At 40.8% G+C, this 24,733-nt stretch overlaps 4 protein-coding genes across 11 annotated transcripts in view; 2 read left to right on the top strand and 2 right to left on the bottom strand.

The window, feature by feature from the left end:
* The window catches only part of g6pc1a.2 (glucose-6-phosphatase catalytic subunit 1a, tandem duplicate 2), a 2,982-nt gene extending 579 nt beyond the window's left edge, over window positions 1-2,403 (bottom strand). The window contains exons 1-5 of the mRNA XM_032501754.1: window positions 2,100-2,403; window positions 1,895-2,004; window positions 714-834; window positions 273-388; window positions 1-148 (exon numbers count right to left, since the gene is read on the bottom strand). The exon at window positions 1-148 is cut by the window's left edge and continues 579 nt beyond it. Of these exons, the coding sequence (XP_032357645.1) occupies window positions 1-148; window positions 273-388; window positions 714-834; window positions 1,895-2,004; window positions 2,100-2,329 (725 nt within the window). The 5' untranslated portion in view covers window positions 2,330-2,403. The remainder of the gene's footprint in view (window positions 149-272; window positions 389-713; window positions 835-1,894; window positions 2,005-2,099) is intronic.
* An 848-nt stretch (window positions 2,404-3,251) lies between these two features.
* Window positions 3,252-6,326, top strand: g6pc1a.1 (glucose-6-phosphatase catalytic subunit 1a, tandem duplicate 1). Its single transcript, XM_032501755.1, has 5 exons — window positions 3,252-3,642; window positions 3,726-3,835; window positions 4,411-4,516; window positions 4,603-4,718; window positions 5,088-6,326. Exons 1-5 carry the CDS (start codon window positions 3,425-3,427, stop codon window positions 5,588-5,590), a joined length of 1,053 nt encoding a protein of 350 aa, XP_032357646.1. The 5' UTR covers window positions 3,252-3,424; the 3' UTR covers window positions 5,591-6,326.
* A 2,079-nt stretch (window positions 6,327-8,405) lies between these two features.
* psme3 (proteasome activator subunit 3) lies at window positions 8,406-15,371 on the bottom strand. Its single transcript, XM_032502969.1, has 10 exons — window positions 15,190-15,371; window positions 13,758-13,790; window positions 13,606-13,668; window positions 12,337-12,441; window positions 11,780-11,828; window positions 10,884-11,002; window positions 10,307-10,443; window positions 10,103-10,157; window positions 9,176-9,262; window positions 8,406-9,041 (listed from the first exon to the last, which is right to left on the bottom strand). Exons 1-10 carry the CDS (start codon window positions 15,229-15,231, stop codon window positions 8,961-8,963), a joined length of 771 nt encoding a protein of 256 aa, XP_032358860.1. The 5' UTR covers window positions 15,232-15,371; the 3' UTR covers window positions 8,406-8,960.
* A 478-nt stretch (window positions 15,372-15,849) lies between these two features.
* The window catches only part of nbr1a (NBR1 autophagy cargo receptor a), an 18,536-nt gene continuing 9,652 nt past the window's right edge, over window positions 15,850-24,733 (top strand). For 5 of the 8 annotated variants that reach the window (XM_032502067.1, XM_032502064.1, XM_032502069.1 and 2 more), the window contains exons 1-14: window positions 15,850-16,085; window positions 16,426-16,488; window positions 16,840-16,858; window positions 17,114-17,136; window positions 17,540-17,722; window positions 18,086-18,163; window positions 18,275-18,498; window positions 19,194-19,313; window positions 19,583-19,882; window positions 20,226-20,385; window positions 20,777-21,025; window positions 23,524-23,646; window positions 23,829-23,904; window positions 24,075-24,185. In XM_032502067.1, coding sequence (XP_032357958.1) covers window positions 15,984-16,085; window positions 16,426-16,488; window positions 16,840-16,858; window positions 17,114-17,136; window positions 17,540-17,722; window positions 18,086-18,163; window positions 18,275-18,498; window positions 19,194-19,313; window positions 19,583-19,882; window positions 20,226-20,385; window positions 20,777-21,025; window positions 23,524-23,646; window positions 23,829-23,904; window positions 24,075-24,185 — 1,831 coding nt within the window. In that variant the 5' untranslated portion in view covers window positions 15,850-15,983. The remainder of the gene's footprint in view (window positions 16,086-16,425; window positions 16,489-16,839; window positions 16,859-17,113; window positions 17,137-17,539; window positions 17,723-18,085; window positions 18,164-18,274; window positions 18,499-19,193; window positions 19,314-19,582; window positions 19,883-20,225; window positions 20,386-20,776; window positions 21,026-23,523; window positions 23,647-23,828; window positions 23,905-24,074; window positions 24,186-24,733) is intronic. The other 3 variants (XM_032502066.1, XM_032502063.1, XM_032502070.1) reach the window with 3 other exon arrangements.

Genomic DNA, 24,733 nt, shown 5'->3' with positions numbered 1-24,733 from the left:
GTCCAGAGCAGGTCCACACCCAGAGCTTTGAGGATGACGTAGAAGCCAACAGCGAAGGAGGTCAAGAAGAGAGTCACGTAGAAGTATTTCTTCATGCTGGCGCTGTAGATCCACTGAGTTCTGTTGAAGGCTTCAGCCACGATTATACCTAGAATCCATTGAAATGTCTAGGTCAATATATTTTGCTACATAGTAAACTTAACCGAACGGTATTGACAGTTGTTCTCAGTCTATTCCCCAATTGGTGTATTTAATCGTATTTCCATACTGACCTGAGATAACACCAGCAACGACTTGGTGGGGGAAGTGGGCGGCGATGAAGACCCTGGAGAGACAGACACACAGCTGGACCCCCCAAAACAGAGTCCACAAAACGGCCTTCAGATACCTGTCAACGTAACAAAATCAGACAATTTTGATTATTCTATTTTGAAAACGTAAGGTGCAGCACTTGATAATCCAAAGTCAAGTCAAGCTTTTAAAGCAATATAACAATTAACACAGTTATTCTCTGCATCGTCATGAGAACTTCAGCTGCCTGGACGTCAAAACAAGTGTTGTATAATCTCCACCTTTCCGACCCATAGTTCTCAGGCGTCAATGATCAACCACGGCACAGAACAGATAGTGTGTCCACAGTGATAAGCTCCGGGTGGAAGAAAATGGTAAACAACACAGACATCGATGGGGTCAACATGTGTTTTCTGACTCACCAGTCCTTGTTGGTGGATTTCTTGCTTCCATATTTCTTCTCGCTGGTCACGATGGCGAGGATAGAGGTCACCAGGGTGTAGTAGACTCCTGCGGCTCCCATAGCGTGGCCGGAGGGGCTGCCTGGATAACACACGCGCACAGAGGGTGGATATCAGTGACTGACTGAATGAATGAATGAATGAATAAGGAGCATTTACTTCATTTTAATGTTACTACTATAAGAAACAGTGTACAACATTGAGGTACTTGTACTTGTACTTTACATTGATGAGCATTTGTATTTTATGCTACTATAAACTTCTTTCTACTCCACTACATTTAAGAGGGGAATTTACTACTATTACTAGTTACCTTTCAAATCAAGATTTTACATTGTGAACATATTTTAAGCTTAAAAAATACAATGCAAAAGCTTGTACAAAGAAAACGTTTGTCTATTTTGTTTTAGGTATTTATGAATTGTTAGCAAAGCTGCAGTTGAATGAATGCAAGTTTGTGCAGGGTTTTTTCTTATTTAGAAGCCAGCTTGCTCCACCTGGACCAGATACAACAGACACAGATACAAAGATGCTACTTATAAAATTAACAATCTAATTATGTTTGATAATTTGTCAGTCACTGGGACCAAATACATTTACTTTTGGGGTTTTTATGTACATTTTGCTGATTATATTTATGCATTTTTACTTGCAGGGCTTTTACTTGTTAAATATTATTTTCCCAGTGTTTTATTGGCACTTTTACGTAGTTTTTGAGTACTTCTTCTGATTAAAGATTAAAAACCTGTCCATTAGAGCAAAGCTTTTGAGTACTTCTTTTGATTAAAGACAAAACCTGTCCATTAGCAAAAAGCTGGTAACTGCCCAAAAGGCCAAAAGCTCCAGGTTAACTGTGTTAATTACTTGCAACTTTGTTTAGGATTATTCACCACTAAAGCACAAAATCCATTGATGGCTTATGGGCCTTAAGATAGGTCCTGCTTTAGTGCCTGAGCTTGAGGCCCTGGGCTCTGTCTTGCACCTTGCATCTGCAAAGCCAGATGCAAGCCCACATGAGTAAACTGATTGTGTTTAATCAAAATACCACACAACACATGTGGGGCAATGTAATAGTCGAGGAGAGTGAGAAGAAGGGGGCCCCTCCGCACATCCAGCCATGCATGTACAGTGTAATTTCTCACCTGGGCCGGTCTCACAGGTCATTGGATACTGCTCAATGTGAGGACGAAGCGTGTTTGCATAATGAGCCGTCTCATGGACCCACCAGTAAGGCCTCTCCCCAAACAGAATCCTGAAAAAGACAACAGAAACATGCACTCCATGATGGTCTATACAAATGTTAAGGACATTTGAAAAATGTCTAGTTCAAAGATTGACTTGACTCACCATTTGAACACCAAGTTAAGCCAGTCTCCGATCACGGCCACCCAAATGAGCTTGATGGCCACTGAAGAACGCAGCTGAAACCAAAGCGGGAAGAAGATGAAGAAGGTGTTCCTGAGGTCTGCCGCCCACGAGACCCAGAGAAACAAGCCCTGGGCATCCTGATAGTTGGTCTGAAGGTAGTGGGTGGTGCTCACACCAAAGCCTTGCATGGCGTCCATTATAGCATTCATCTTTGTCTCAAGAGAGAGGGAGAGAAATCTCAGTCTGGTGCTGTGTGACTAAAAAACAAGCTTGTTGCTATCAGTAACACAGCTGGATGGTTTTATACCAGAGCGACCCACCACTCAAACGCATGCTCACGATGACCGTTGGACCTTGCACATGTGCAATAAAACACCGGGAGTGAGGGGAGTTTGGGAGGTTTGCTTCACAAACAGGTTGAAAAGATAGCGGGAAAACAAAACGTCAATTGGTATCTCTGTCACTAAACTGTACGCAGCACAGATAGGACGTCAGTTGACCAATGGCTGTATTGTACAACAGTTTGCAGAGTAACATTTTCTTTTCATTGAACTGCAAAATATTTTAAATATAAGGCATGTCCTCTTTCTAAGTTTCTTCTTTCTTCCCTATTCATGCCACCAATGAGTAGTTTTGTAACTGTGTTTTTTTGATGATTTGGTGAAAGCATCATTAGGTTACATAAGGAGATCAATGATTAAATGATTGAGTTTGGACTGAAGCTGAGGAGATAGTCGGCAATAAAACAAAAGAAGCAGATTGGCAGGTTGGCAGGTCATGTACAAGTTACTGCTCTTTCATGACAAACACATTCGGCAGGGACGTCCCCACAGATGAGCTCATATTTTATCTTGATTTTATGGACACAATGTTGTAATTTCTCACCTTTGGGGTCCCTAGCAAAAAGAAATATGCACTCTTCACTTTCCATGGGACATAGAATTTAAATTGTGAGCCAAGATCAATGGATTTCACAAGCCTGAGCTCAGAACAGAAGCTAGTTCATTTTCTTTGATCAGCAATAAAAAAAAAAGAAGGTTTTCCTAGAAATGTGTGATCTGCGTGAGGGGCGGCAGCTGATTTCTGTAATGATGGATTTTAGCAAAGGGGGCCTTAAGGGGTGTAAAGGTTAAAGAACCTGTCTGCACTGTCCCAAAGGCAAACAAATTTGCTAGTCTGGATTAAAGTCCGATGGGGATCACACACAGGCAGAGACTGCCTAGCCTGGAAGAAGTTAGCAGCAACCCGTCTGACAAAAAAGACCCAGATTCAGTGCATCATCCTCAGGCAGAGGAAGTGATATCATGGATCTTCTTCACAGTTGGGGGGTTGAGCTGGCGGTCCATCTGCAGACCACATACAGCAAGTATGAGGGCTTGTTTAGCCTGGCGTCCACAGTGGCTGACCTGCACACCACGTTCTTCTGCTTCTTCCCGATCTGGTTCCACTTGAGGAGGGACACGGGGCTCAGGCTCATCTGGGTGGCCGTCCTCGGAGACTGGCTCAACTTGGTCCTGAAATGGTAACAAGTGTTCAAATGCGATGTTGATTGAAACACATAAAGAGAAGAGTTGGTTTTTGAGTCTTTTGGTGTTTCCATGGCAGGGTTCTGTTTGGGGAGAGACCGTACTGGTGGGTTCATGAGACCCGGTTTTATGGAACCGGACCGGCCCCTTCTCTGCAGCAGTTTCCCATCACGTGTGAGACTGGACCAGGTACAGTTCAGACCTGCAGTGGCAAACATGATGATTCCTGAAGAATTGATTGATTCAGTGGAAGGATTTATCTGGCACACTGAACTATTAGTCTGGTTAATACTTAAAGGGATAGTTACATATCTTTGAAGTAGGGTTGTATAAGGTACTTAGTAGATGGAGGGTGGCACACCCCCAGTTTTTAGAAGCAGGTAGGTGTACCCCTACATAATCTAAGCAATGTGGTGCTGTGGACGGGAGCAGCAGCTAAACTTATTTCAAACACCTAAAAAAAGGTCCTTTCTGACGAGGAACTAAAGCCGTTACACTGATTATGGAGAAGTACCTCATACAACCCCACTTATCCTTTAAAGTACATGATTGCCAGATAATATCTTTGGTATTTTTTTCAATCTCTTAATGGGTGTAAAGGAATTTAAGATGGATTGCACAATGTCTTCTTTTTGTCAATGCTGCATTTGCTCACATACCTTGGTGGAATGTACATTATGTGTTTGTTTCTTTATTATTGTAACTCTGAAGATGAAGCTGTAGTTGATGAGGCCTGAGATTATAAATCTAAATGATCCTTGCAGGAAGCCCTTCGGGTCATGCTATGGGTGCAGCTGGGGTCTGGTATGTGATGGTTACTGCGCTACTCACTATTGCAACAGAGAAGCGATGCCCCCCTTTACTATACAAGTGAGTCTGTGGTAATCTTCAAACCTAACCCTAATTATTCTCTAAACCCTGTGCACTAAGGTTCAGTATTATTCCCTCTCTGTCAGATTCCTGCAGGCAGGCCTGTGGATAATAATGGGCCTGGTAGAGCTGGTGGTCTGCATGTCCAGGGTCTACATGGCTGCCCACTTCCCACACCAGGTCGTTGCTGGAGTCATTACGGGTTAGTCTGCCCATATAATGCAAGATATACATTTTGTGGTGTGGTGAAATTTGTCACTCATTATCATACATTATCATATTGTGGATGTGGTCAGTTAAGATTTCAGTGATGGGTACATGCAGTAAAACCATTTCAATCAGGTGAGACTTTGTTGCAGATCATGATTGCGGATCATGAATATCGTGGTCACTTCTGGTTGGTTTACTGTAAAATGAACACCTCTTAACAGCTGAAGAGTTTTAGGGAATGAAGTTACTTAGAAGTATCCCTGAAGGAATTTGCGCTGAGCTTGATTACGCACCTAAAAGCAAATACAGGAGCTCTTCTGAACCTCTGTTTGATGGACCCTCTTCTCTGTTTTTGTGTCAGGTGTACTTGTCGCTGAGGTTGTCTCAAAGGAGAAATGGATCTACAGCGCCAGCATGAAGAAATACTTCTACATGACTCTCTTCTTGACCTCCTTTGCTGTTGGCTTCTACGTCATCCTCAAAGCTCTGGGTGTGGACCTGCTCTGGACCCTGGAGAAAGCCCAGAAGTGGTGCGTGAGGGCAGAGTGGGTCCACCTGGACAGCACGCCCTTCGCCAGCCTCCTGCGGAACATGGGCACCCTGTTCGGCCTGGGCCTGGGCCTGCACTCGCCCCTCTACACTGACACCAAGAATAGAAGCACCAGTTTCAAGATGGGATGTATTATTGTCTCCTTGTTTCTGCTTCAGCTCTTGGATGTATGGACATTTTCCTCTGAAAATCTCATGACTTACTATTTTTTGTCTTTTGGTAAAAGTGTAGTTGCACTTTTAATCCCAACCACTCTGGTTCCATGGGCTCTCTGCTGGATTTGCAAGGGAAAGAGAGAAGACAAGAATTTGTGATTCAAGACGTAGTTTAAATCAATTCTTAGTTTAATTCTTTTATATTTGCCACAACTTATATTTCACTTTTTTGTTGATAATTAGATGATAAGATTGATATCACTCTGGTGTCTGTATACTTATAATACAATATATACTTAATCATAAATATGAAGCTACTGCAAGCAGATTAGCTTAGCTTAATGATAAAACAGCTAGCCTTGCTCAGTCCTAATGTAACAAAATCAGTCCAATTAAATTAATTACTTAAAATGTTATGTCTTATTTGTTTATGCTGTACCAAAAAACTGTAACAATCTATGTATTTTTTGTAGTTTTACTGATGGTTTTGCGCCAGGCTAGGAGTACTGACTGAGTCTCTGCTGGCTGTCTAGCAATCTCATGGTAAAACCACAAAACTGTCCTTTTTTTACCATCTTGTGAAGGGCTTGTTGCACAGGTGGAATCTGGTCTCCGAAAAATATAAAATGCAGCTCTCCTTCAAAAACAATCCAAGGAAAATTATCGGGTTGTTGCGAAATTAAAATGCTTTCAATTTACATGGCAATGTGTCCATGCAGTTGCTAGTAGCCAAGGAGGACAAGAGGAGTTAATAAAACAACACAATGAACTGTTGAGGAGGTAATTATCTTCACTTAATTTTCTGTGCGCAAAAGTCACCGGGTGACACCATTTTCTGAACATAGCCATACTGAGAATACAGAGAGTTTTGTGGAGCTGAAAGTCTTAATTAGCTTTGTATCAACTTCTTTGACAATGACTTGAATTTCACAGACATTCATTAATATAAAAATCAGTAGCTGTAGTGTCCTTTTTATGTTTGTTTCTGTACCTTATACAAAGACTATGACGTGCAAATTAGTGAGCTTGAAAGGTTGGAGGACACTAGTTGGAGGACACTAGTTACATTTGGACAGAGTCGGGCTAGCTGTTGCCCCCCTGTTTCCAGTCTTTAAGTTAGACTAAGCTAAGTGTCCCCTGGCTCAGGCTCCACACTTAACACACAGACATGAAAGTGGTATCATAACACCTCCGGCAATCAAATTATGGTTGTTTATGTTCATATGTATTCAGCCTCAAAGGTCTCTCTGTATGTTTAGAATATACATAAACAAGTAATAAAAGATTTTTTTTCTTTTTTTTTTTTATACAAATGTAGTTAGCAGCTCAGTAAACAAATGTTTTTCAGTTCAATGATGCAAAAAAATGATAGAATACAGACAGGTTTCCTTACAATGAAGTGTTGTGCTTATTTTAGTAAGGCCTATCAGTTTTCTCCGAATGTCTCAGACTGATTCATTTACCGGCAGGAACAACCATTAAATATTAACAAGAGCATGCTCCTGTCACTCGGCAGTCCCACATGGTGACGCAGTCTTTCACTATAACCATGTGCTCTCAAAAGAGACAGGAGGGTCAAGGGGCAGAATGCATTGCAGTCAACACGTGTGTCCCTTTAGGGTCTAAAGGGACATATCAAAGAATGTAGCAGGGACGTCCATGAGACGTGCAATGAGATCAGACACACCTGAGAAACTCTGCTAATACGATCATTAACAAAGTACAATAATTACATGTCACCTAAGGTCATTGTAGTAGTGATAAAAATGGTAGGAATTTAAAAAATACCAAAAGGTTTTATTTTTCACTCAAAAATGGCACTTTATGTGTACTTTGTCATATTTTCATTTTCTTTTACAAATGAAAACAAGGTTAATCTCAGTTGTGCACAACATAGACAGACTCACTCAAAGTGAGTCCCTTTTTGATGACATACATAGTAATCGTGGTCGTGTGGCATTTCCCACCTGCAAACCCCATTTCCTTTTTAATCATCTTATCTCTGAGGGCCGTCTTAACTGTTTTCCGGTGCTTTAATCTCATGAAGCCATATCTATATGGTGCTGCTCTATTAGTGCAGGATGCATTGTGGGAGTGTAGGACAGACAGTCTACTTCAGGAACATTGAGCAACACTATGCTGTTTACATAAGTTTATATTGACGTCAATCAGCTCAAAATAGTTTGAAAACTACTACAGTTATGATGTACAGATCTCACTGTATCACTGCTGTCTCATTAGGGATTGGGACAGTTATGCAATGTCTTGTTCATTGTAGTTATCTTGATGTTACCGGTCTGCACAGAAATGAAGGGGAAAGTTTGGATAGACTGAATGTTTAGCAATACAATTTTTTTTTTTCAATAGGCAGGAAACGACATTATCTACAGTTGTGTTTTCCACAATAATGGTAGTATAATAAAATAGACAAATAAAATTCTATTCTGTATTATCAATGCTCTATAATCATGATCAGTTTACTTGACTTATTTAATAGAATAGAAAACTATGTGCAAGTGTGCCGAGAAGAATTGATGTTGTCTTGAAGGCAAAGGGTGGTCACACCAAATATTGATAGGATTTCTCTTCTGTTCATTCACTGCATTTTGTCAATTGATGAAAATAAACTATTAACACTTCCATTTTTTTTTTTAAGCATTCTTATTTCATTTTTTTCATACCTGCCTAAAACCTTTGCACTGTAGGCTACTGCATATGTTGGTTACCATGTTGGTAGCTGTACCTGAGTGACTGTGTCCACAGTGCCATCTGCAGGTCAACAGGAAACATCGCTACCCAATGTTTTCCTCAATTCTAATCGGTATTTTTACTATATGCCTGAACATAAATCTAAAGTATGATTGCGTGAATGAGCCCCTTGATATGTGCAAAAAAACCCAAAAAAAACCCCCACCAATTACTTGTATCTGTTTCAATAAGCATTTTCTGGAAACATGAATGCCAAAAAGAATTGTCTTATTAAAAAATCTTTTATTCAACAGAATCAATGCCCCCCTCAACATAAGAGATGCTTTTGGTAACTTGTGAACTTTTACTGAAAATGAAAAGGCTTGTGGACCTAAAACCTGCTCATATATGTTACGACTATATTGTGTAATGTATAACATTCGCGGGAAAAAATAAAACAGCTTTTCGCTTAGATGCAGTTAAGAGTCAAAGTCCAATTCAGTGGGGTGAGCAGAAAACAAACTGCTCTGAATTCATTTTAAGAACTAGAAATGAAGCAATCTCACGAAAGATCTGAGGACGAAATGTTTAATTAAAATTAAAAAATACATAGCGCTTTGTGTTGTCTATGAACTATCTCCCCATTTTCCGTCATAGGGGTTACATCAAGAAACATTTTTACATTAAAAATAAAAACGTGTGTGCTGTGTCCATCTATGGAAACTTTGTTTTTGAACTGTGTTGTGTTGATTGTACTGGAAGTCCTATGGACCAGGGCCGGGCTACTATAGGTCAACAGGCATGGCAGGGAGTTGGGGGGGGCGAGATGGCTGGATGAACATCAGTACAATGCGTCAGTATTACTGCTCCGAGGCCTCTTGATCTTCTCAATGTTCTTCAGGATCATGTCGTGTAACGTTACCTTCAAATGAGAAAAAAAAAGAAAAAGACAAAGACATTATAATCATGTAGAAACTACAGTAAATCGGAAAATACGTCCATTAACTAAAATAAACCTTAATGGATTGTGATTTAAGAAATATGAAGGGAACTTACGTATTGATTTCGGAGCTCAGAAACTATGATCTTCAGACTGATGTATTCCTTCTCGTCAATCTCGGTTACTGTGCGCCGATAGTCCTCCTAATAAAAATAAAAGTTGATTCAATCAGTATGTTATCATGTACGCCAATATTCCACTATTATTCCAAAAATGACAATTGTATGAAAAATATCACAGGTTGGATGGTCAGAACAAGGCCTTTTTCTATTACGACATGTGGGATATTCCGGTATTATTCGGGTTTCAGGAGGTCTTCTTTGGACATGTACTGTATACAACGCATTCAGAATGTCTGTCTCAATAGAGGTTTTTTACGGTCACCACTGTGCATTGCTATGGTTTCTGTACACAAACCAACAGTTTGCAAGGCTGCAGCCCCAATAAGAAGTAGAACCAGAGTTACTTTTAAATATTATCAAAGAATAGAGCAGCTGTGGTCAGTGGTAACGCGGTCGCCCGCCAATCGGAAGGTCGGTGGTTCGATCCCTAATGTTGAAGTGTCCTTGGGCGAGACACTTGAACGCCATTGGTGTGTAAATGCGTGTGTGTTTATCTGATGAGCAGGTGGCAAGAGGGACAACACATCCGATGCCATCGGTAAACTATGAAAAAAATCCTGTTTTGACCGGCTTCATATAAAACAAAAATATTAGTGGAATACTCCCTTTCATTAGCAATGTAAAACAGCTTACTGGGAATACCGTCTTTACTCTCAAAACCGGAATATAATGTCTATGTAAACGTAGTCATTTACAACATTCACTCTACATCTTCACTTAAGCCCTAAAGCATCATACAGATTCAATCACTAATCAATAGTCATAATGAAAACAGAATTATGAATAAAATGTGCTTGACTTTCCTGTTTAGATCCACTGGATGCTGTCTACTTTGGGATTACTCAAATAACATTCACTTACCACATGTGGATATTTTGCTATTTTAGAAACCAGCTTCGCCCTTGTGATGTAGTATCTAAAAGTAAAGAAGATGGGTAAACTCGCTGAACAATGCAGAAACAATCTTGTTAATAATAAAAGGCACAAATAAGTAAACAAACACAGGAAAAAAAAACATAACAGCTAAGCAATCTGACCACGTTGATGGTTAGGACTTCTACAAACCGTGATATCTGGTCGAGGTAAGATGCTGCCTCTCCTTCAACTGTTCTGAGTTCAGCGACCGTCTCCTCCTGGATTGACACTCCAAAGTTGTTGCCGTCCTCTATCCTGGGGATAAGCAGCTGAACCCACATTTTGACCTGCAGAGGAAAAGAAAACGGCTAAGAAAAAAGGAGAATGCCACATCTGGATGCTATCAGTTAAGCAACGATGTACAGAAGTCACTTTGATTGCAGTAACTGTCCGAGGAGGATTGCTCCGCAGAATTGTTCTTACATCAATGTCCTGGATGGATTTACATGTTGGAGCTTTATACCTTGAAGCTAGAATACGTTGCTGAACAACAAGTAATCTTCCCCGTGAGAAGTCTCAGGGCATATCACATGCTGCAGAGTAAGTAAGTAAAACGGTTTTTCCTCCCTTTTAAAAACAACAAATCTTCATTAGTCCAACATATTTCCAGCTTAACAGCTCAAGTAGGTTTATGGTTGCTAATCCCAAAAGTAATATGACTTCACTGAGAGAAACTTCTGATGCAGGAGTACGGTATTTGATAGAAGACATTAGAGATGTTACTTACTGTGTTACATTTCTCTATAAGTGTCCGGATCTCTGGTTTGACCTTTTCAATAAGATCAACAAGGCTTCCGTTGCTCTTCATCATCCCACCAGGCATGACAAAGACCTTGGTGCCAGTCACTGGGTGACACAGGAAAGCAGGGTAAATTAATAAGATTTAAACATATGAAACGAGCCAGGAATGATTAGGCTACCGTTTATAACCATTAGGGGTGGTCCGCTACCATTTTCTTTTTTTATTCCCGATACTGATTCTGATACCTGAACTTGCGTTTTGGCGAATACCGAGTACTGATCTAATACCAGTGTGTCACATATTTCATTATGTTTTAACAGCTGTATCCTACTATCCCTGTATGGATGTGATATGATTTCTATCTCTGCTGTTGGTCTGGCTCAAGTTAAATTCTCAAACAATGAATGCCACAGAACTTTCTTTTTTATCCTGTTATTTTATACAGTTATTTTGTCAGTTATAATGGAAAAGAACATAATTAACTACTTTAACGTAGATTTTCTTTCTTTTTCTTTATTACGTGTTATCGGACCGGTGCATAAACTCCAGTACTTACCGATACCAGCGTTTTAAGCAGTGTCGGAGGCGACACCAATACTGACTGGTATCAGTATCGGAACATCTCTAATAAGCATGTGTGAGAAAAAGACTGCATAATGCATTTTAGTTGCACGTTTGTCTTGCAAGAAAAACAAAAGTTGCTCCTCTAATGTGAGCTAATACACAGTCATGTGAGCACTCCTATCCAAAGATAAGAAGGCTGTAATTTACAGCAGAACAATTCCTATTTAAATCAATATTTTTCTAATCGTGAAATTGTGGCCATCTAATGCACAAAAAAAGTTAGGTCTATTTGACCTACTTATTAGTCTTCTACTCACCCATGGCCTCATCACCTCCATCCTCGAGCTTTCTCTTTTTAGCATTTTGCTGTGAAACAGATAATGACAGGATCAGGTTACACTCTCACCTCTGCACACACAGTGGTTATGTTAGGGAGAAACTCAGGAGCAGCACAACATATTTTTACATCCGTGAAGAAGATTCAAGAGACCTTGATGAATTATACGGAAGCATTTAATGAACACTCAATTGAGGAGAGAATTCAGGCAAGCAGTAGAGTTTAACCACCATGTGTTATTGTGTCCGGCCTAGGCCTGTCGCAAAATGCAATAAATCAATTAATCACATGATCAATAAAAATGAGCTTGAGAATTTTTCTCTCTCTCTCTCTCTCTCTCTCCCTTTCAAGGTAAACAAAGATATTGCAGGCGCTAAAGGCTAGTTCAGCCTCTCTCTCTCTCTCTCTCTCTCTCTCTAAAGTATGAGACGGTCCTAAAACAAAACATTCTGTTATCATGCAGCTGCCAAGCCTACCTGAATCTATGGACGCACAACATTTTAACCACGAGTTCTTATAAGCATTGAGGAGCCTCACCGCTTCTAGTCCGTCATGCAGGTTTGAGAGCAAAATGGGGTCGGGGACCGTCAGGTTTATCTCAGAGTGGATCTCCTTCAGGTCAGCGATGTTTATGATTGGATCCTGAAAAAACAACAACAAAGACATTAGCTGTAATTATGCTCTGTGACTGGACAAGATTAGGGATTGGGTGATATAACAATAGAGATAGGCCAAATGCAATCCCAATTAACAGAAGCTATTAGACTTGTTTTGCTTGTGACACATACTTCAAATCCAAGTTCCCACACAAACATATTAAGTGGTGGACCAGAAGTTTGTTTAGTCTCAGCTCTGCACTTTTTAGCGCTTTACAGACACTTTGCACATTCAGACAGATACTTTATTCATCCCGAGGGAAATTTTACGCTTATCCCGGCCAAGCCTATCGTTAGCAAGCGTCATGGCCAATTTAGAGCAGCCAGATCTTGAAGCCCCTCTGTTCTCATTAAGGTCTCCTGTTTGGAAACACTTTGGTTTCCTGATGAAATACAAAAAGAAGGGGAAGACGAAAGTAGTGTGCCGACATTGCTCATTAGTGATCGGTAGGGCTGGGTACCGTTCCAGGTACCTTAACCGACCAAATCATGTCGGTACTACAGAGTATTGGTTCACGTAACATCAAACGGCGCCGCATGCGCAGAGGTGCGGACGGAACGATCTGCGTCAGCTCTACGGTTACGTCAAAGTTTTTAATAGCTTTAACCATATTCAGTTGGTATGAAATTCCTTCTCGTCCACATTTTGGCCAGAAAGTCATACACATACAGTCATGATTTACATTTACATTATTTTGTCTTTACAGTCAAAACCCATCTCTGATCTAATGATTATCATCTGTAACACATCTGCCTGTTTTACACTCTTTGGCCAGCAGGTGGTACTGGGAGCTAATAACTTTGCTGGAAAGCTTCGATGCTTCATAAGGCTTCTCACCATCACTTGGCAAACACAATCACCACAAAATTCATAACAATGGTAACATGATCTCTAATTTTCCCAGTTTTCCTGATTTGCAGATGTACAGAACACTTTTCATCCATGAACAACTTTTAACCCAAAATGGACGAGAAATAACTATGCATTAACAGTTTTTCAACTAATTTCTCATAAAGTTTACTTTGTGATAATATAGTGTATAAAACTACATATACCGTGAGAAATCTATTTATTGCACCCTCCTAACCAAGATGTACACAGATCTTAGACAACGCAGTGTGTGTTTAGTTAAATGAAGATGTAACATACCTTTAAGAAGTGATCAAGTTCCAGCAACTTCTTTGGGAAAAAATTTGCAACTAGATCCTCTGCCTGGAAAAAAAAAAATTCTAACTTTTTAGTTGCTTTGAAATCGAAAAGGTTTTCATAGCTGTGTTTGCTACATGTTACATGGTACTTACTTCTGAAGTGATACGTTCCCTGAAAGCATCAACCTGCAAACACATAAGACAAGAGTCCAAAAATCAGACAGACTGCAACAGTCCATATGCAAATCCACTTATTTATCCTTGCTAAACGAGGTTGCAGACATACATTTAATAAGACTTGAAGCGGGTTTGTTAACTAAGGACATTTACTCATTTACTCTGTACCCAAGTACAAATTCAAGGTACATGAATATTTCCATTTCTTCAACTTTGTACTTCTACTTCGCTACATCTCAGAGGGAAATATTTTACTTTTTTACCACTGGATTTGTCTGGCAGCTTAGTCACTTGTATGATGTCTGTACTACTTTTATTGTTTTTATTCGGTGTCCTCTGCCTTTATAAGGGTATTGCCAGTTTATTTGTGGACCACTGAGGGTGAGTTGCGGAAAAACTTTGTTAGACAGCTGCTGTCCATTGACAATAAAACATATTCTATTTACAGATGACAGCTTTCCCTCCTCACCCTGTCTAGTTTGTGATAAACTAAAGGACTCCTTTATGTCTTAATAAAATTCTCCTTCCTTTTAAGCTAAATTAAAGTATTTAAAATGCCTCTTGGATAAGCTGGAAAATACATTATCACAGAGCTGAAAACAGGGCTGTTTTTCTGACACCATAAACATTTTTTTAGAGATACGTGGACAGCTAAGCCAAAAGAATATAATGATCTTGTAGAATATGATGCATTGCTGTAGGTTAAACTACCCAACGGTGTATGGGAGTTAAATATAGCACAACCTTAAACATCTACAGTAGGAAGATACAACATACACATAAAAGCAGCAGGTACATTTCATATATAACAAGAAAACACGGAGGGAACGTTTTACTGCACAATGAATACTTAACGTAAATTTTTGTGATACTTTAACTTGAGTAAGGTTTTGAATGCAGGACTTTTACTTAGTAGTGGAGTATTGTTGTATCAGTACTTTGCCTGAAGTAATTTATCTGAATACTTCTTCCACCACCGTTATTAAGCAAGCACCATGGTCTCTATAAATGTAGCTAGTGTCATTATAAATGTTAAAAGCTACAACATCATAACATGTCTCAGGTATGACAACGGTAGTTTGTTGAACTGGCTAACTTGTTAGCTAAGGCCTTTTTGGTGCATGTGCTCTTCCAATAGTACCTTGTGTTGACCCAAACAGCGCTGCAATGTCAACTTCCCTTTACACCTACACGAAGCTTAACGTCACTGTGACACGGCACCTATTGGGAGCTTTGACAGGTGTGTTGTAACAGGCGGGAACCAAGCCGGTGTCGGCTAGCCGCTACTAGCCTGGCCTTGTCATGGCTTTCACATCTTGCTACAAAAACGTGGCTAACATGCTAGCAGGCAAATGGCAACAACACGTCGTATAACCTCACCCGGGCTCTCCATGACACACAACCTTACCTTGGTTTTAATTTCATTGTCCACCTTGAGGAGTGAAGACATCTTATGTGATCAAATAGGCGAAGAGCGATTGTCCCAACAGCATTAAATTCACCTGTAAATGTGTGTGTATGTGTGGCTCATTACCTAGCCACACTTTGTGAGCTTAAAGATGACGTCGTTGATACGCGACATCCATGGACAGGAAAAAAAAAAGAGGTTGTGACCTGAGATGTTTGTAGATTTATCTTGGATAATATGTGTAATTTCGAACTTTTACTGAAAAAAATGTGTACTTTGGTTTTGTTTGCTATATATAAGAAAGAACACCTTCTTAATAATCTTTAAATTCATTAAAGTCAATTTGAAGTAGGACCTCACTTTAACGTCTTCAACAAATGGTGCTAACTTTACATATTAAGACAATAACTTAGCGGCGTATAAAATATTAAGCTCCTAAAACTGTAAGATTGTGCTCCCTTTTTAATGTTTTCACATCATTTATTTTCTATTAATTCTGGCTAACCCTTGCCATGTTTTGTATGCCTTTATTTTGTTTAATTTGGGGTTTTCTTATTTTTTGCTTTCATGTGTGTTTTTCTTATGTATCTGGTTAAGAAGGAAAAAAAATAAAGGATCGCTGTTAATTTGAATTGCAAAAATATCCGCTTCAACTGCGCCTGCGCGTAAACGTCACTGTATTTTTCTAGACGCAGCTGACGATGTAAACAAGAAAAGACAGTCGAGGGCAACAGGGATCAAATAGGCCGGTGTCACCGCAAATGATAGCCATTATATGCTCATAAACGGCTGACATGGGGCTGCCTGTTACGATTAAAGTCAATTTCCGGGGAAATGTGAAGAGGTTTCTGGCTCAGGATTTGGACAAACTGGAGTGGGAGTCCGTTGAAGCCTGGGTAAGCTGCTAGCTGAGCGTGGTGGCTAAACGCTGGCGCAGTTTGGTGAAAAGCAAAGGCCCAGACACGGCCTAGACCCGTAAACAATAGACCACCGGAGGGACAGTCGATACTGCTGCGAGAAAATGTACACAAGTGCTATGTTTTAGGATAGCTTCAATAAATACGCAATCATTTGCTGTTAATGCGTTTGTACGGTAGCTAGCTGTACTGTAGAGCTAATTTGTTAACGTGCCATTATTGATGTTTCTCAAAACACGTAAGGGAGTTTAATGTTTTATTTAATAACATAACATAATGCTGTGAATTTGACAATCAACACTTTGAAATTATATTTCAGATCAAAGCGTCTTTTGGGATCAACCACTTCCAAGTCAAATACTTCGATGAGGATAATGAAGAGGTAAGGGAGTGTGTGCAAATGTACGAGTACGATTTAGAAGTACTTTACTTGAGTATTTCCATTTGATGGTACTTTATACATCTCTATTTTGGAAGCCAATATAATACTTGTACTCCACTACATACTGTATATTTGTAGGGATGAACGATATGGATGTTGTTTCTGCTAATACTTATAGGATAATCAGATAATTTAACATGGTTTGCATTTAAAAAAAGATGATCATGACCTTTAGTTTATGCGCTAACTTCTTCTACCACCTCTGCTTTATAACAGTCATTGCAAAAATAATACATTGATGTTTTGGATGTGTGTAAGTTAATTGACTCATTTTTATCCCTTTTATTTCAGATTTGCATAAACAGTCAAGGTGAGAAAAAAACTTTAGTTTTTTATCTTAATGTATGTATTTTAAAAAGAACATAAGAAAAAACATGTGCGATAAGATTTTAATTTAAAAGATTTAAATATGGATGGATGGATGAATGGATGGATGGATGAACAAATGAATCATAAACAATTAATAAAAGTGGAATACTTTTTACTCTACATAGCATATGGGCATAGCGCAAGTAATCAGTTACTATGCAACTTACTGGTGATTTGTTTTTGTTTTTTCTTTCAGATGAATATGAAGAAGCAATCAAGGTACTGGGGCACTGCTGGAATTCTTTTGAATAGTAAAGACAGGATTACATTTAACGTCACATAACAGTCAACAAGTTAATTACATTAACACGTTGATGTCATTACATAAGGGCGGAGGACGCAGGATATGATAAACTTAAGAGGACATTGTAGTGGCAATAGAACTCAGTCAATGAATGAAGATAGAAAAGAAAATACTTTCTACGCACACGAGAAAATATGACCTCATACATTATGATGTAATCTGTGACTGTACTTGCAAATATGTCATTGTTCCAGTACGGCAGCATTCACATAGTTACAGTTGTACAGAATACACAGAGGAAAGCAATAGTATTATCTTAGCGGCACATTGTTTTGTGTCTCTTTTGGTATGTGTTTAATGCTTGTATTCCCCACACAGAGCGCCGAGAAGCAGGGGAACCAGTTGCACATGAACGTGTACAAGATGAAAGGGCAGGCCTGCGGAGGCCCACTGAAGACGGAGGTGAAGGAGCTGAAAGGAGACCTCCGGCCTGCTCCTCCTTATCCATCAAGGGTCAAAACGGTGGATAAAGGCACGCAGGTCACCCCAGAGCGAGACGCTGTAAGAAACCAAATGGATTCTCCTCCTCTTCCTTCACTTTCTTCTTCTTATACGCTTGCACATGTGCAGTGTTTTTGGCATTAATGAGCCACCGTAAATCTACATTCTACTTGGCACAAGTGTCAGAAACTGTTTATCAGCTCTTATGTTGTAATTTCTGATATAATTGGCATGTGTTGTTGCCTCAAATCAACTTCTTTAGTTCAGATACCTGTCTTCCATTGCCATATGCGTTTATCTAGCAATGACTGAAATCTTGCAGGATTTTTGGGAGTGAAATTAAATATTAAAATCAAACTCAACTCAAAATATTTAATATCATTGAAGTTAGCATATGTGACAAACTGATGTATTTCGGTACAGGTCACAGTAAAGGACAACAAGGGGAACAAGCCAGAAGATGACCCCCCTCCCATGTGGTTTAGATCGTACATGGAGAAGGTTTTTCTTTTTTTACTTGTTATGTTTAAGATGCATTATTAATATTGTTGTTTCTGACCAAAAGGTCATGTTTAGCTTCTGCTAACATGAATCAAACTCTTGTTTTCATAGTTTAAAGATGAGGTGGTGAAAGAGGTGGTGGAAAGGATGTGCAATGACTTTTCTGGCCAGTGTTGTACCCACAAATCATCTGATGGGCCCCTTGAGGCCAGTGGAGCGAGTGGCGGCCCCATAGGGCCCAGGCCGGGCCCCTCCACTTCAACTGGATCCCTTGGCTACACCCCGAACTGCAGCAGCTGCAACAAACTCACCTCTGAAGGGGCCTACAAGTGCAGGTAGGCATGGAAACCATTTTAATGTAATAAGAAGTATTGTGGGGGAAATGGGTGACTAGGTGGCTTATGTAAGATACAGAATTTGATTTAGCATGGCACATGTTTTTCAAATTCTGAAAATGTTTCACCTGATGAATCAATAATAACAGTGATGCTTAAACATGTCAGATGCCAGGTAAGTAGCACTTTCTAGGATGTTGTCTCGGTTGAAGGCGCATACTGTACATAAAAACAAAAATACATACATACATACGTACATACTTACAAACTAGTTAGCATTAATTGGGTTGGTGCAGAATGTCCAAAAATATAGAGGGTTGTGCAAAAGCTTAGAAAACTGTAGATAGAATGTGCATGGGACAGGATGTAGGATTAAGGTGTTGGTCAGTGGGGGTCCAGGACCCCACTGAGGGGAAGAAACCGTTTTTGTGGCATCATGTTTTGGTCCTGATGGATCACAGCCTCTTGCCAGAATGGGAGGGGCTCAAACAGTGTTGTGTCCGGGGTGAAAGTGATCGGCTACAGTCTTTCTTGCCCGCCTCGGCATCCTGCAGGCGCCCAGTTCCTGGAGAGACGGCACTTTAGACCTTTTGTGTCTTTTATGAGTTTGTTCTTTTTCTGTGGGATACTTTTTTTCTCCCGTGTTCCGTGCGGCTTTATGATATTGATGTTTTTGTTGGCTTGTTCCCTGGCAGTGTGTGCCCGTCCTGCATCCTGTGCGAGATGTGCAGACATAGCCATGACCCCAGCCACAACCTCGTGAGAACCAAGACACCTCTCTCCATCCCTGAGCATGGAATGTCGGGAGAGTTGAGGTAAACCCCCAAGAGCGAGGATCAATCTTCCCACTTCTTGAAACAATAAGACATTGTTACTTGCAACAGTGCTAGCCCTTTTTGCTATCACTTCTTCTTCTTTATTGGAGGAAAACATAAATATGAATAGGTGCAAAGCAGGACTGCAAAATGTGTTAGCAGCTAGATTACTGAAAATAATGCATTATGAGTGTGTATGTGTTTTGTTCTTGGAAAAATAAACTCTTGATAGTCAACAAATAGGTGTTCCTGATGACATTTCAAACCAGGTTCCCAAGGCGAGGAGACAGGACAGTGCGCAAGGCTGAGCGACAGCGCCTCAAAGCTGAAAGGAGGCAGCTAAGAGCTGAAGTCAAGGAAATCAAGAAGAAACTGAGACTGGAGAAGAGGGGGCTGCAGTGGAGTGGGCCGTCTACCTCGGGCAGAGTCAACCTGACAAACATGGCCTCCGCCTCCACCCAGGTCCCAGCCCTGCCCCCCCCTGCTGCCTCAGAAACAGCCTCAGGTCCAGCCCCAGCCCAAGGTCCCATCCCTGCCCCGGCCCCTGATCCCCAGGCCTCCAGTCCAGAGTAAGCGCCACCTCGGAAGGGCGTCCGCCAGTGCTGGGTACCTCAAACCCAGCATGGATGCAATAAAGTCTTTTTTTTCCAAGAAAAGAAATCAAAATATGCCATCTTTGTAATCTAGTCTGTATGAGTGTATCGCTGGCTGCTCTGGGGTGGTGGAAAATGTTGGAACTACCTCAATGTGAAAACTGCTGCTGCTGCTTCATAGATTTTCTAAGAAAAATTGCTTTTGAGCTGCAAAAAAAAAATCTGGGGTCCTGCTTTTTTGTTTCGTAGAGAACAAAAGAGATGGGTATTATAAGAAACCAGGGCTATTTTCAACAATGCTCTGTACACTTGAAACTAGGAGTCCCGGGGTCTCGCACACGTCCTTGGTTCCTACTATGGCTGCCTTGTTTCTGGACGAAAATCTGCCGGACGGCACCCGTCTGGAGCCTGGTACCAAGTTCATCAAATACTGGAAGATGAGGAACTCGGGCACTATCAGCTGGACCTCAGAGACTAAGGTACCCCTCCCACCCGCCGAGAGGACAGCCCCACTCTCTCGTGTCCCCCTGCTTCACTTCCACTTTGAGTCCCCACTCAGCTCATTGCCTACTTCTAATCCACTAACACGAGCTAAGATTTCTTACCCAGCTTAATACAACTAACGCCTTTTCTGTCTGAGGTTTTTAATTTAGTTAAATCTGTTTTATGGTTTTAAGTTTTTAAGTCTCTGTCGTGCGTGTGCGTGCGTGCGTGCGTGCGTGTGTGTGTGTGTGTGTGTGTGTGTGTGTGCCTCAATTGAGCGAATATAATTTTTCTGCTGCGTGACTTTGGCTGCATGCTCTCGTCTTTGTGCTTTTTTGCATGTGTATTCCTATTTTGTGTTTTGTGTATGTGTGTACGTGCACCCAGCTAGTGTTCATGTGGGGAAACCTCGGCCTGGCGTCAGAGGAGAAGAGGGAGATGCCGGTCCCCTTGCTGCTGCCCGGACAAGTGGGAGTGGTCAGTGTGGCCTTTGTCGCTCCTGTGATGGAGGGGACGTACACCTCCCACTGGCGGCTGGCGCACTCCGGGTGTCAGTTTGGCCCGCGTGTCTGGTGCAGCATCGTGGTCGACCCCGGCAACAGCCGCAACACACTTGGGCATCAGAGCAAACGACTGGCAAGTCTGATATCCAATGACACCCTGTACTGCTGCAGCGAGAACATCAACTTTGACATGTGCACCTAGATTATGCCATTATTTGTGATACCTGATCAGATGGAAAGTAACCAAGTAGATTTACTCAAGGACTTGTACCTGTACTTTTCTTGAGCATATCCATCTTATGTTACTTTAAACTTCTATTCCACTACATTCCAAAAGGGAAATAATGTATTTTCTTTCTGTACTACATTTATTTGACAGATAGAAGTACTAGTTATTTTTCTGAGTAAGTTTTTGCATTACAAGCAACAATTAAGTAGGTCCCCCTACAGGTTGGAAGCGGAATTGTCCATTACCGCTGTTGTAATGTCTCATTACGTCTAATTCGGACTACAGATCTGGACCCGGACTTGCAAACTCACATAATGCGGTCATAGCCGGTAGAAAGCCGCAAAGCGAATGCAAAAGTGCCGTTCACCCTGTTATGAGTTGATGAACCACTGAAACAATCTTAGAAACATTTTATAAATAATTTATGGTACATTATTTTGGAGCATGTTTGCCAGATCTGGTTTCAGATCTGTAGTTTGAAAAGACATAAGAATAATGGTAATGGTAACGGTAATGGACAATTCCGCTTCCAACCTGTAGGGGGAACAAAGCGGAAAAGTTCTGTAGTGTTGCTTTAAAATACAGAACAATGTTGAGATTAAACCACAAAATCCAAACCATTTGGCTTGGGACTTACAAAAAAACAGTGTCTGCTTAGGCCCTTTGTCACGTTTCAGATGAGTTGTTAGCCATTCTACCAAAGAGGGATTTTCCCTCTCAGATTGTTTCAACTCTTTAAGGCCCAAAGATGTAAAATCATCCAATATTTCAAAAACTTTCAAAATCTTTAGAGACAAAGATTAGAGACATGAAAACAGATTTTGTAGCAGAACTTTCTTTCCTCTCCAATTGATCATGTCATGACCCCTCAGATTTATCTGGTGAACCTTTTAAGGGGCCCAACCTTTAGGTTGGGAAACACTGTACTAAACAACCTGACTGTATCTTAAAGTTAAAATGGTCTCCACCCCAACCAGCTACAACAGTAAAACACCGCATACACATATGAACAATCTAATTACGGGACATTATACTGCATAGCCAGTACTTCTAGTTTTGATAATAACTTCAATCACTATATAACTATAATTCTTTGTAAGTAAGCTTTTGAATGCAGGACTTTTACTTGTTGCATTAATGCTTTTATTTAAGTAAGGCTGCGTTCACATAGACTGCAGCAGTTGTCAGGCGGTCCGGCAAAAACGGATGTATTTCCTTTCATTTTGAATGGGTGTAGTGCGTTTAGGCTGTGGGAGCTGCAGGAGGGAGCCAGAGCAAAAAAGTTGAGACGCATGTAACTTTTGGAGAACCATAACCCAACGTCACCCTGCAGTGGCTAATCATGTAACTGCCGATCAGACTTGTCAGTCCGTTTTGAGGCGGTGTGGGAGTCCCAAACAGTAAACATCACTGCCTCTATCCCTGCCACAAGAAAGGGGGAAAAAAACTAAAAACACAAGCACTTAACTTAAATGCAGTCGGGAACGTCGAGATCTCTAAATGATCTGACGGGAAACAATAGTTAGTAGAAATTTAAATTTAAAAGTAAAAAAAAAATAAATAAAAAAAAACAGAACACAACAGGACGTCACACAAATGAGCTATTTAAGTGACACTCCCATCAGCGCAGAACCCCGGGGCAAATTGCCGGGCCGCCTGATTTAGTCTGAATGATCCCTAAAGGATCGGAGTACTTCTTCCACAACAAATGCCTTTTTTCAGATTTTTTAGATACCTGAATCAAAATTGGGTCAAATTCAAAGTTCAACATGAATATGGCTGTATAAAAAATGTCTTGCAGTCTGTTTGCGTCCTGGTTCCTGTGTCTTACTCTTAAAGGTCCCATGACATGCTGCTTTTTGGATGCTTTTATATAGACCTTAGTGGTCCCCTAATGCCAAATCTTAAGTCTTTTTCCCAAAATTCGCATTTTTCCAGAATTACAGCCACTAGAGCCAGTCTCACAAGGTGCCATTTCTGTGTCTGTAGCTATTGAGGAGGAGGGGGGGGGGGGGGGGGGGGGGTGGGTTGTGCCTGACCAACATAGCCATGTTTTATTCTCTCTCATGGTGGGGGCCAAAATCTCTGGGGCGGCAAAGCAGATAAAGGGGAGGTAACCTTTCCCCTTATGAGGTCATAAGGAGCAAGTTTCCAGATCGGCCCATCTGAGCTTTCATTTTCTCAAAGGCAGAGCAGGATACCCAGGGCTCGGCTTACACCTTTTGCCATTTCTAGCCACTGGGGGACCATAGGCAGGCTGGGGGAACGCATACTAATGTTAAAAAAGCTCATAAAGTGTTTTTTCATGCCATGGGACCTTTTAAAGGTTTTACGGTGGAACTCATCTTTGTACATTATGCACCCTGTAGTGTTACTCATGATGCCATTCTTGTGTGCTCCAAAAGGAGGAAGCGATGCCAGTGGAGAAGGAGGAGGTTATGGCCAGGGACAGCGACCCTGGCTTGTCTGTAGACCTGAACCACGAGGACTACTACTTCCCCTCAGTTGACCTCCTCACTGCACAGGTGCACACTCTTAAAGATCTGACATTCAGCTACAAGATGTAGTTTCAGTCAACACTCCGGCTTTGTTTTTGATGACACACACACTGTTGTGTTCTGTGACAGTCCCAAACATACTGTAGATGATCAGCTGAACATCCATCATAATCCCTGCATGTCTTCTGCTAATTATTTATTTTTTCCAGGATCTACTGTCATTTGAGTTGCTGGATATAAATATCGTGCAGGAGTTGGAGAAGGTTCCTAACAACACGCCTGTTGGTAAGTAACATATGATGCTTTAAACACAATGATTTAACAGAATTAGTTTCTCATGCAACTTTCAAAATTGCCTTGGCTTTTGTTGGAAACATGATGGCTTGAATTCATTTCTCTAGTTTTCAAGTCTTAAGTGGTTAAACTGTGCTGTGTTTCTCCTACCTCATTTGTAGATTTGACTCCCTGCATATCTCCTCTGCCCCACGATGCACCTGTGTTGGAGAAGGCCATCTTTTCCCCGATGAAAGAAGACGCAGAAGTCACAGGGGTCCGAAAACTTTTTGGTAAGACTGGTTGTGTACTAAAAAACTAAAAAGGAAGATGCAACCCAAGAAATATAAACCCAAAACTATTGCGAAGAATCATTTAAGAAGAAACTTCTTCAATCACATTTATTTAAAGGTAACTCTCTCAGGCGATGTTTTCTTTTCTTTTTTTTTATGTTGAACCAAATTTGAACTGGGAACTCCAACAGATTAATATTTTGAGACAAGTGGCTCGAGGCATCATTAGTCACTGATAGAATTACACACCCAAATATCAAACGGAACTGTTGGCGGCTCAGCTGCATTGTGGGTAATGTAGGTGCTACATTTTGGCAAGAAAGAAGAATGTGTGGAATTAAAAAAAGACAATATCTGCTGGTTCATCAATTTGGATTCATGTTTTTCAACTGTCTGTCATGAGTCCGTTACGCATTTCCATCGGTTGCAGAACGTCTGCGGATCCGCTCCGCTGCGTGTCGGCTCTGTGCTCCGCCGACTGACAGCTGAAGTCACGAGAACCCACGAGATCTTGCAAATTTTTGTAGAATAAAACCACAAAACCAACA

The sequence above is a fragment of the Etheostoma spectabile genome, chromosome 21, assembly GCF_008692095.1.
Source record: "Etheostoma spectabile isolate EspeVRDwgs_2016 chromosome 21, UIUC_Espe_1.0, whole genome shotgun sequence".
Classification (NCBI taxonomy): Eukaryota; Metazoa; Chordata; class Actinopteri; order Perciformes; family Percidae; genus Etheostoma; species Etheostoma spectabile.
This window is presented reverse-complemented; position numbering and strand designations above follow the sequence as displayed.

Bases quoted from the DNA above. Each gene is read 5' to 3' on its own strand.
- g6pc1a.1 (XM_032501755.1), top strand. From the start codon at position 3,425: ATGGATCTTCTTCACAGTTGGGGGGTTGAGCTGGCGGTCCATCTGCAG. The intron at 3,643-3,725 runs GTAACAAGTGTT...TTTCCATGGCAG, and splicing joins CTCAACTTGGTCCTGAAATG to GGTTCTGTTTGGGGAGAGAC. The intron at 4,517-4,602 runs GTGAGTCTGTGG...CCTCTCTGTCAG, and splicing joins TGCCCCCCTTTACTATACAA to ATTCCTGCAGGCAGGCCTGT.
- psme3 (XM_032502969.1), bottom strand. From the start codon at position 15,231: ATGTCTTCACTCCTCAAGGTGGACAATGAAATTAAAACCAAG. The intron at 13,669-13,757 runs GTAAGTACCATG...TTTTTTTTCCAG, and splicing joins GGGAACGTATCACTTCAGAA to GCAGAGGATCTAGTTGCAAA. The intron at 11,003-11,779 runs GTGAGTAGAAGA...TGTGTCACCCAG, and splicing joins TGGAGGTGATGAGGCCATGG to TGACTGGCACCAAGGTCTTT.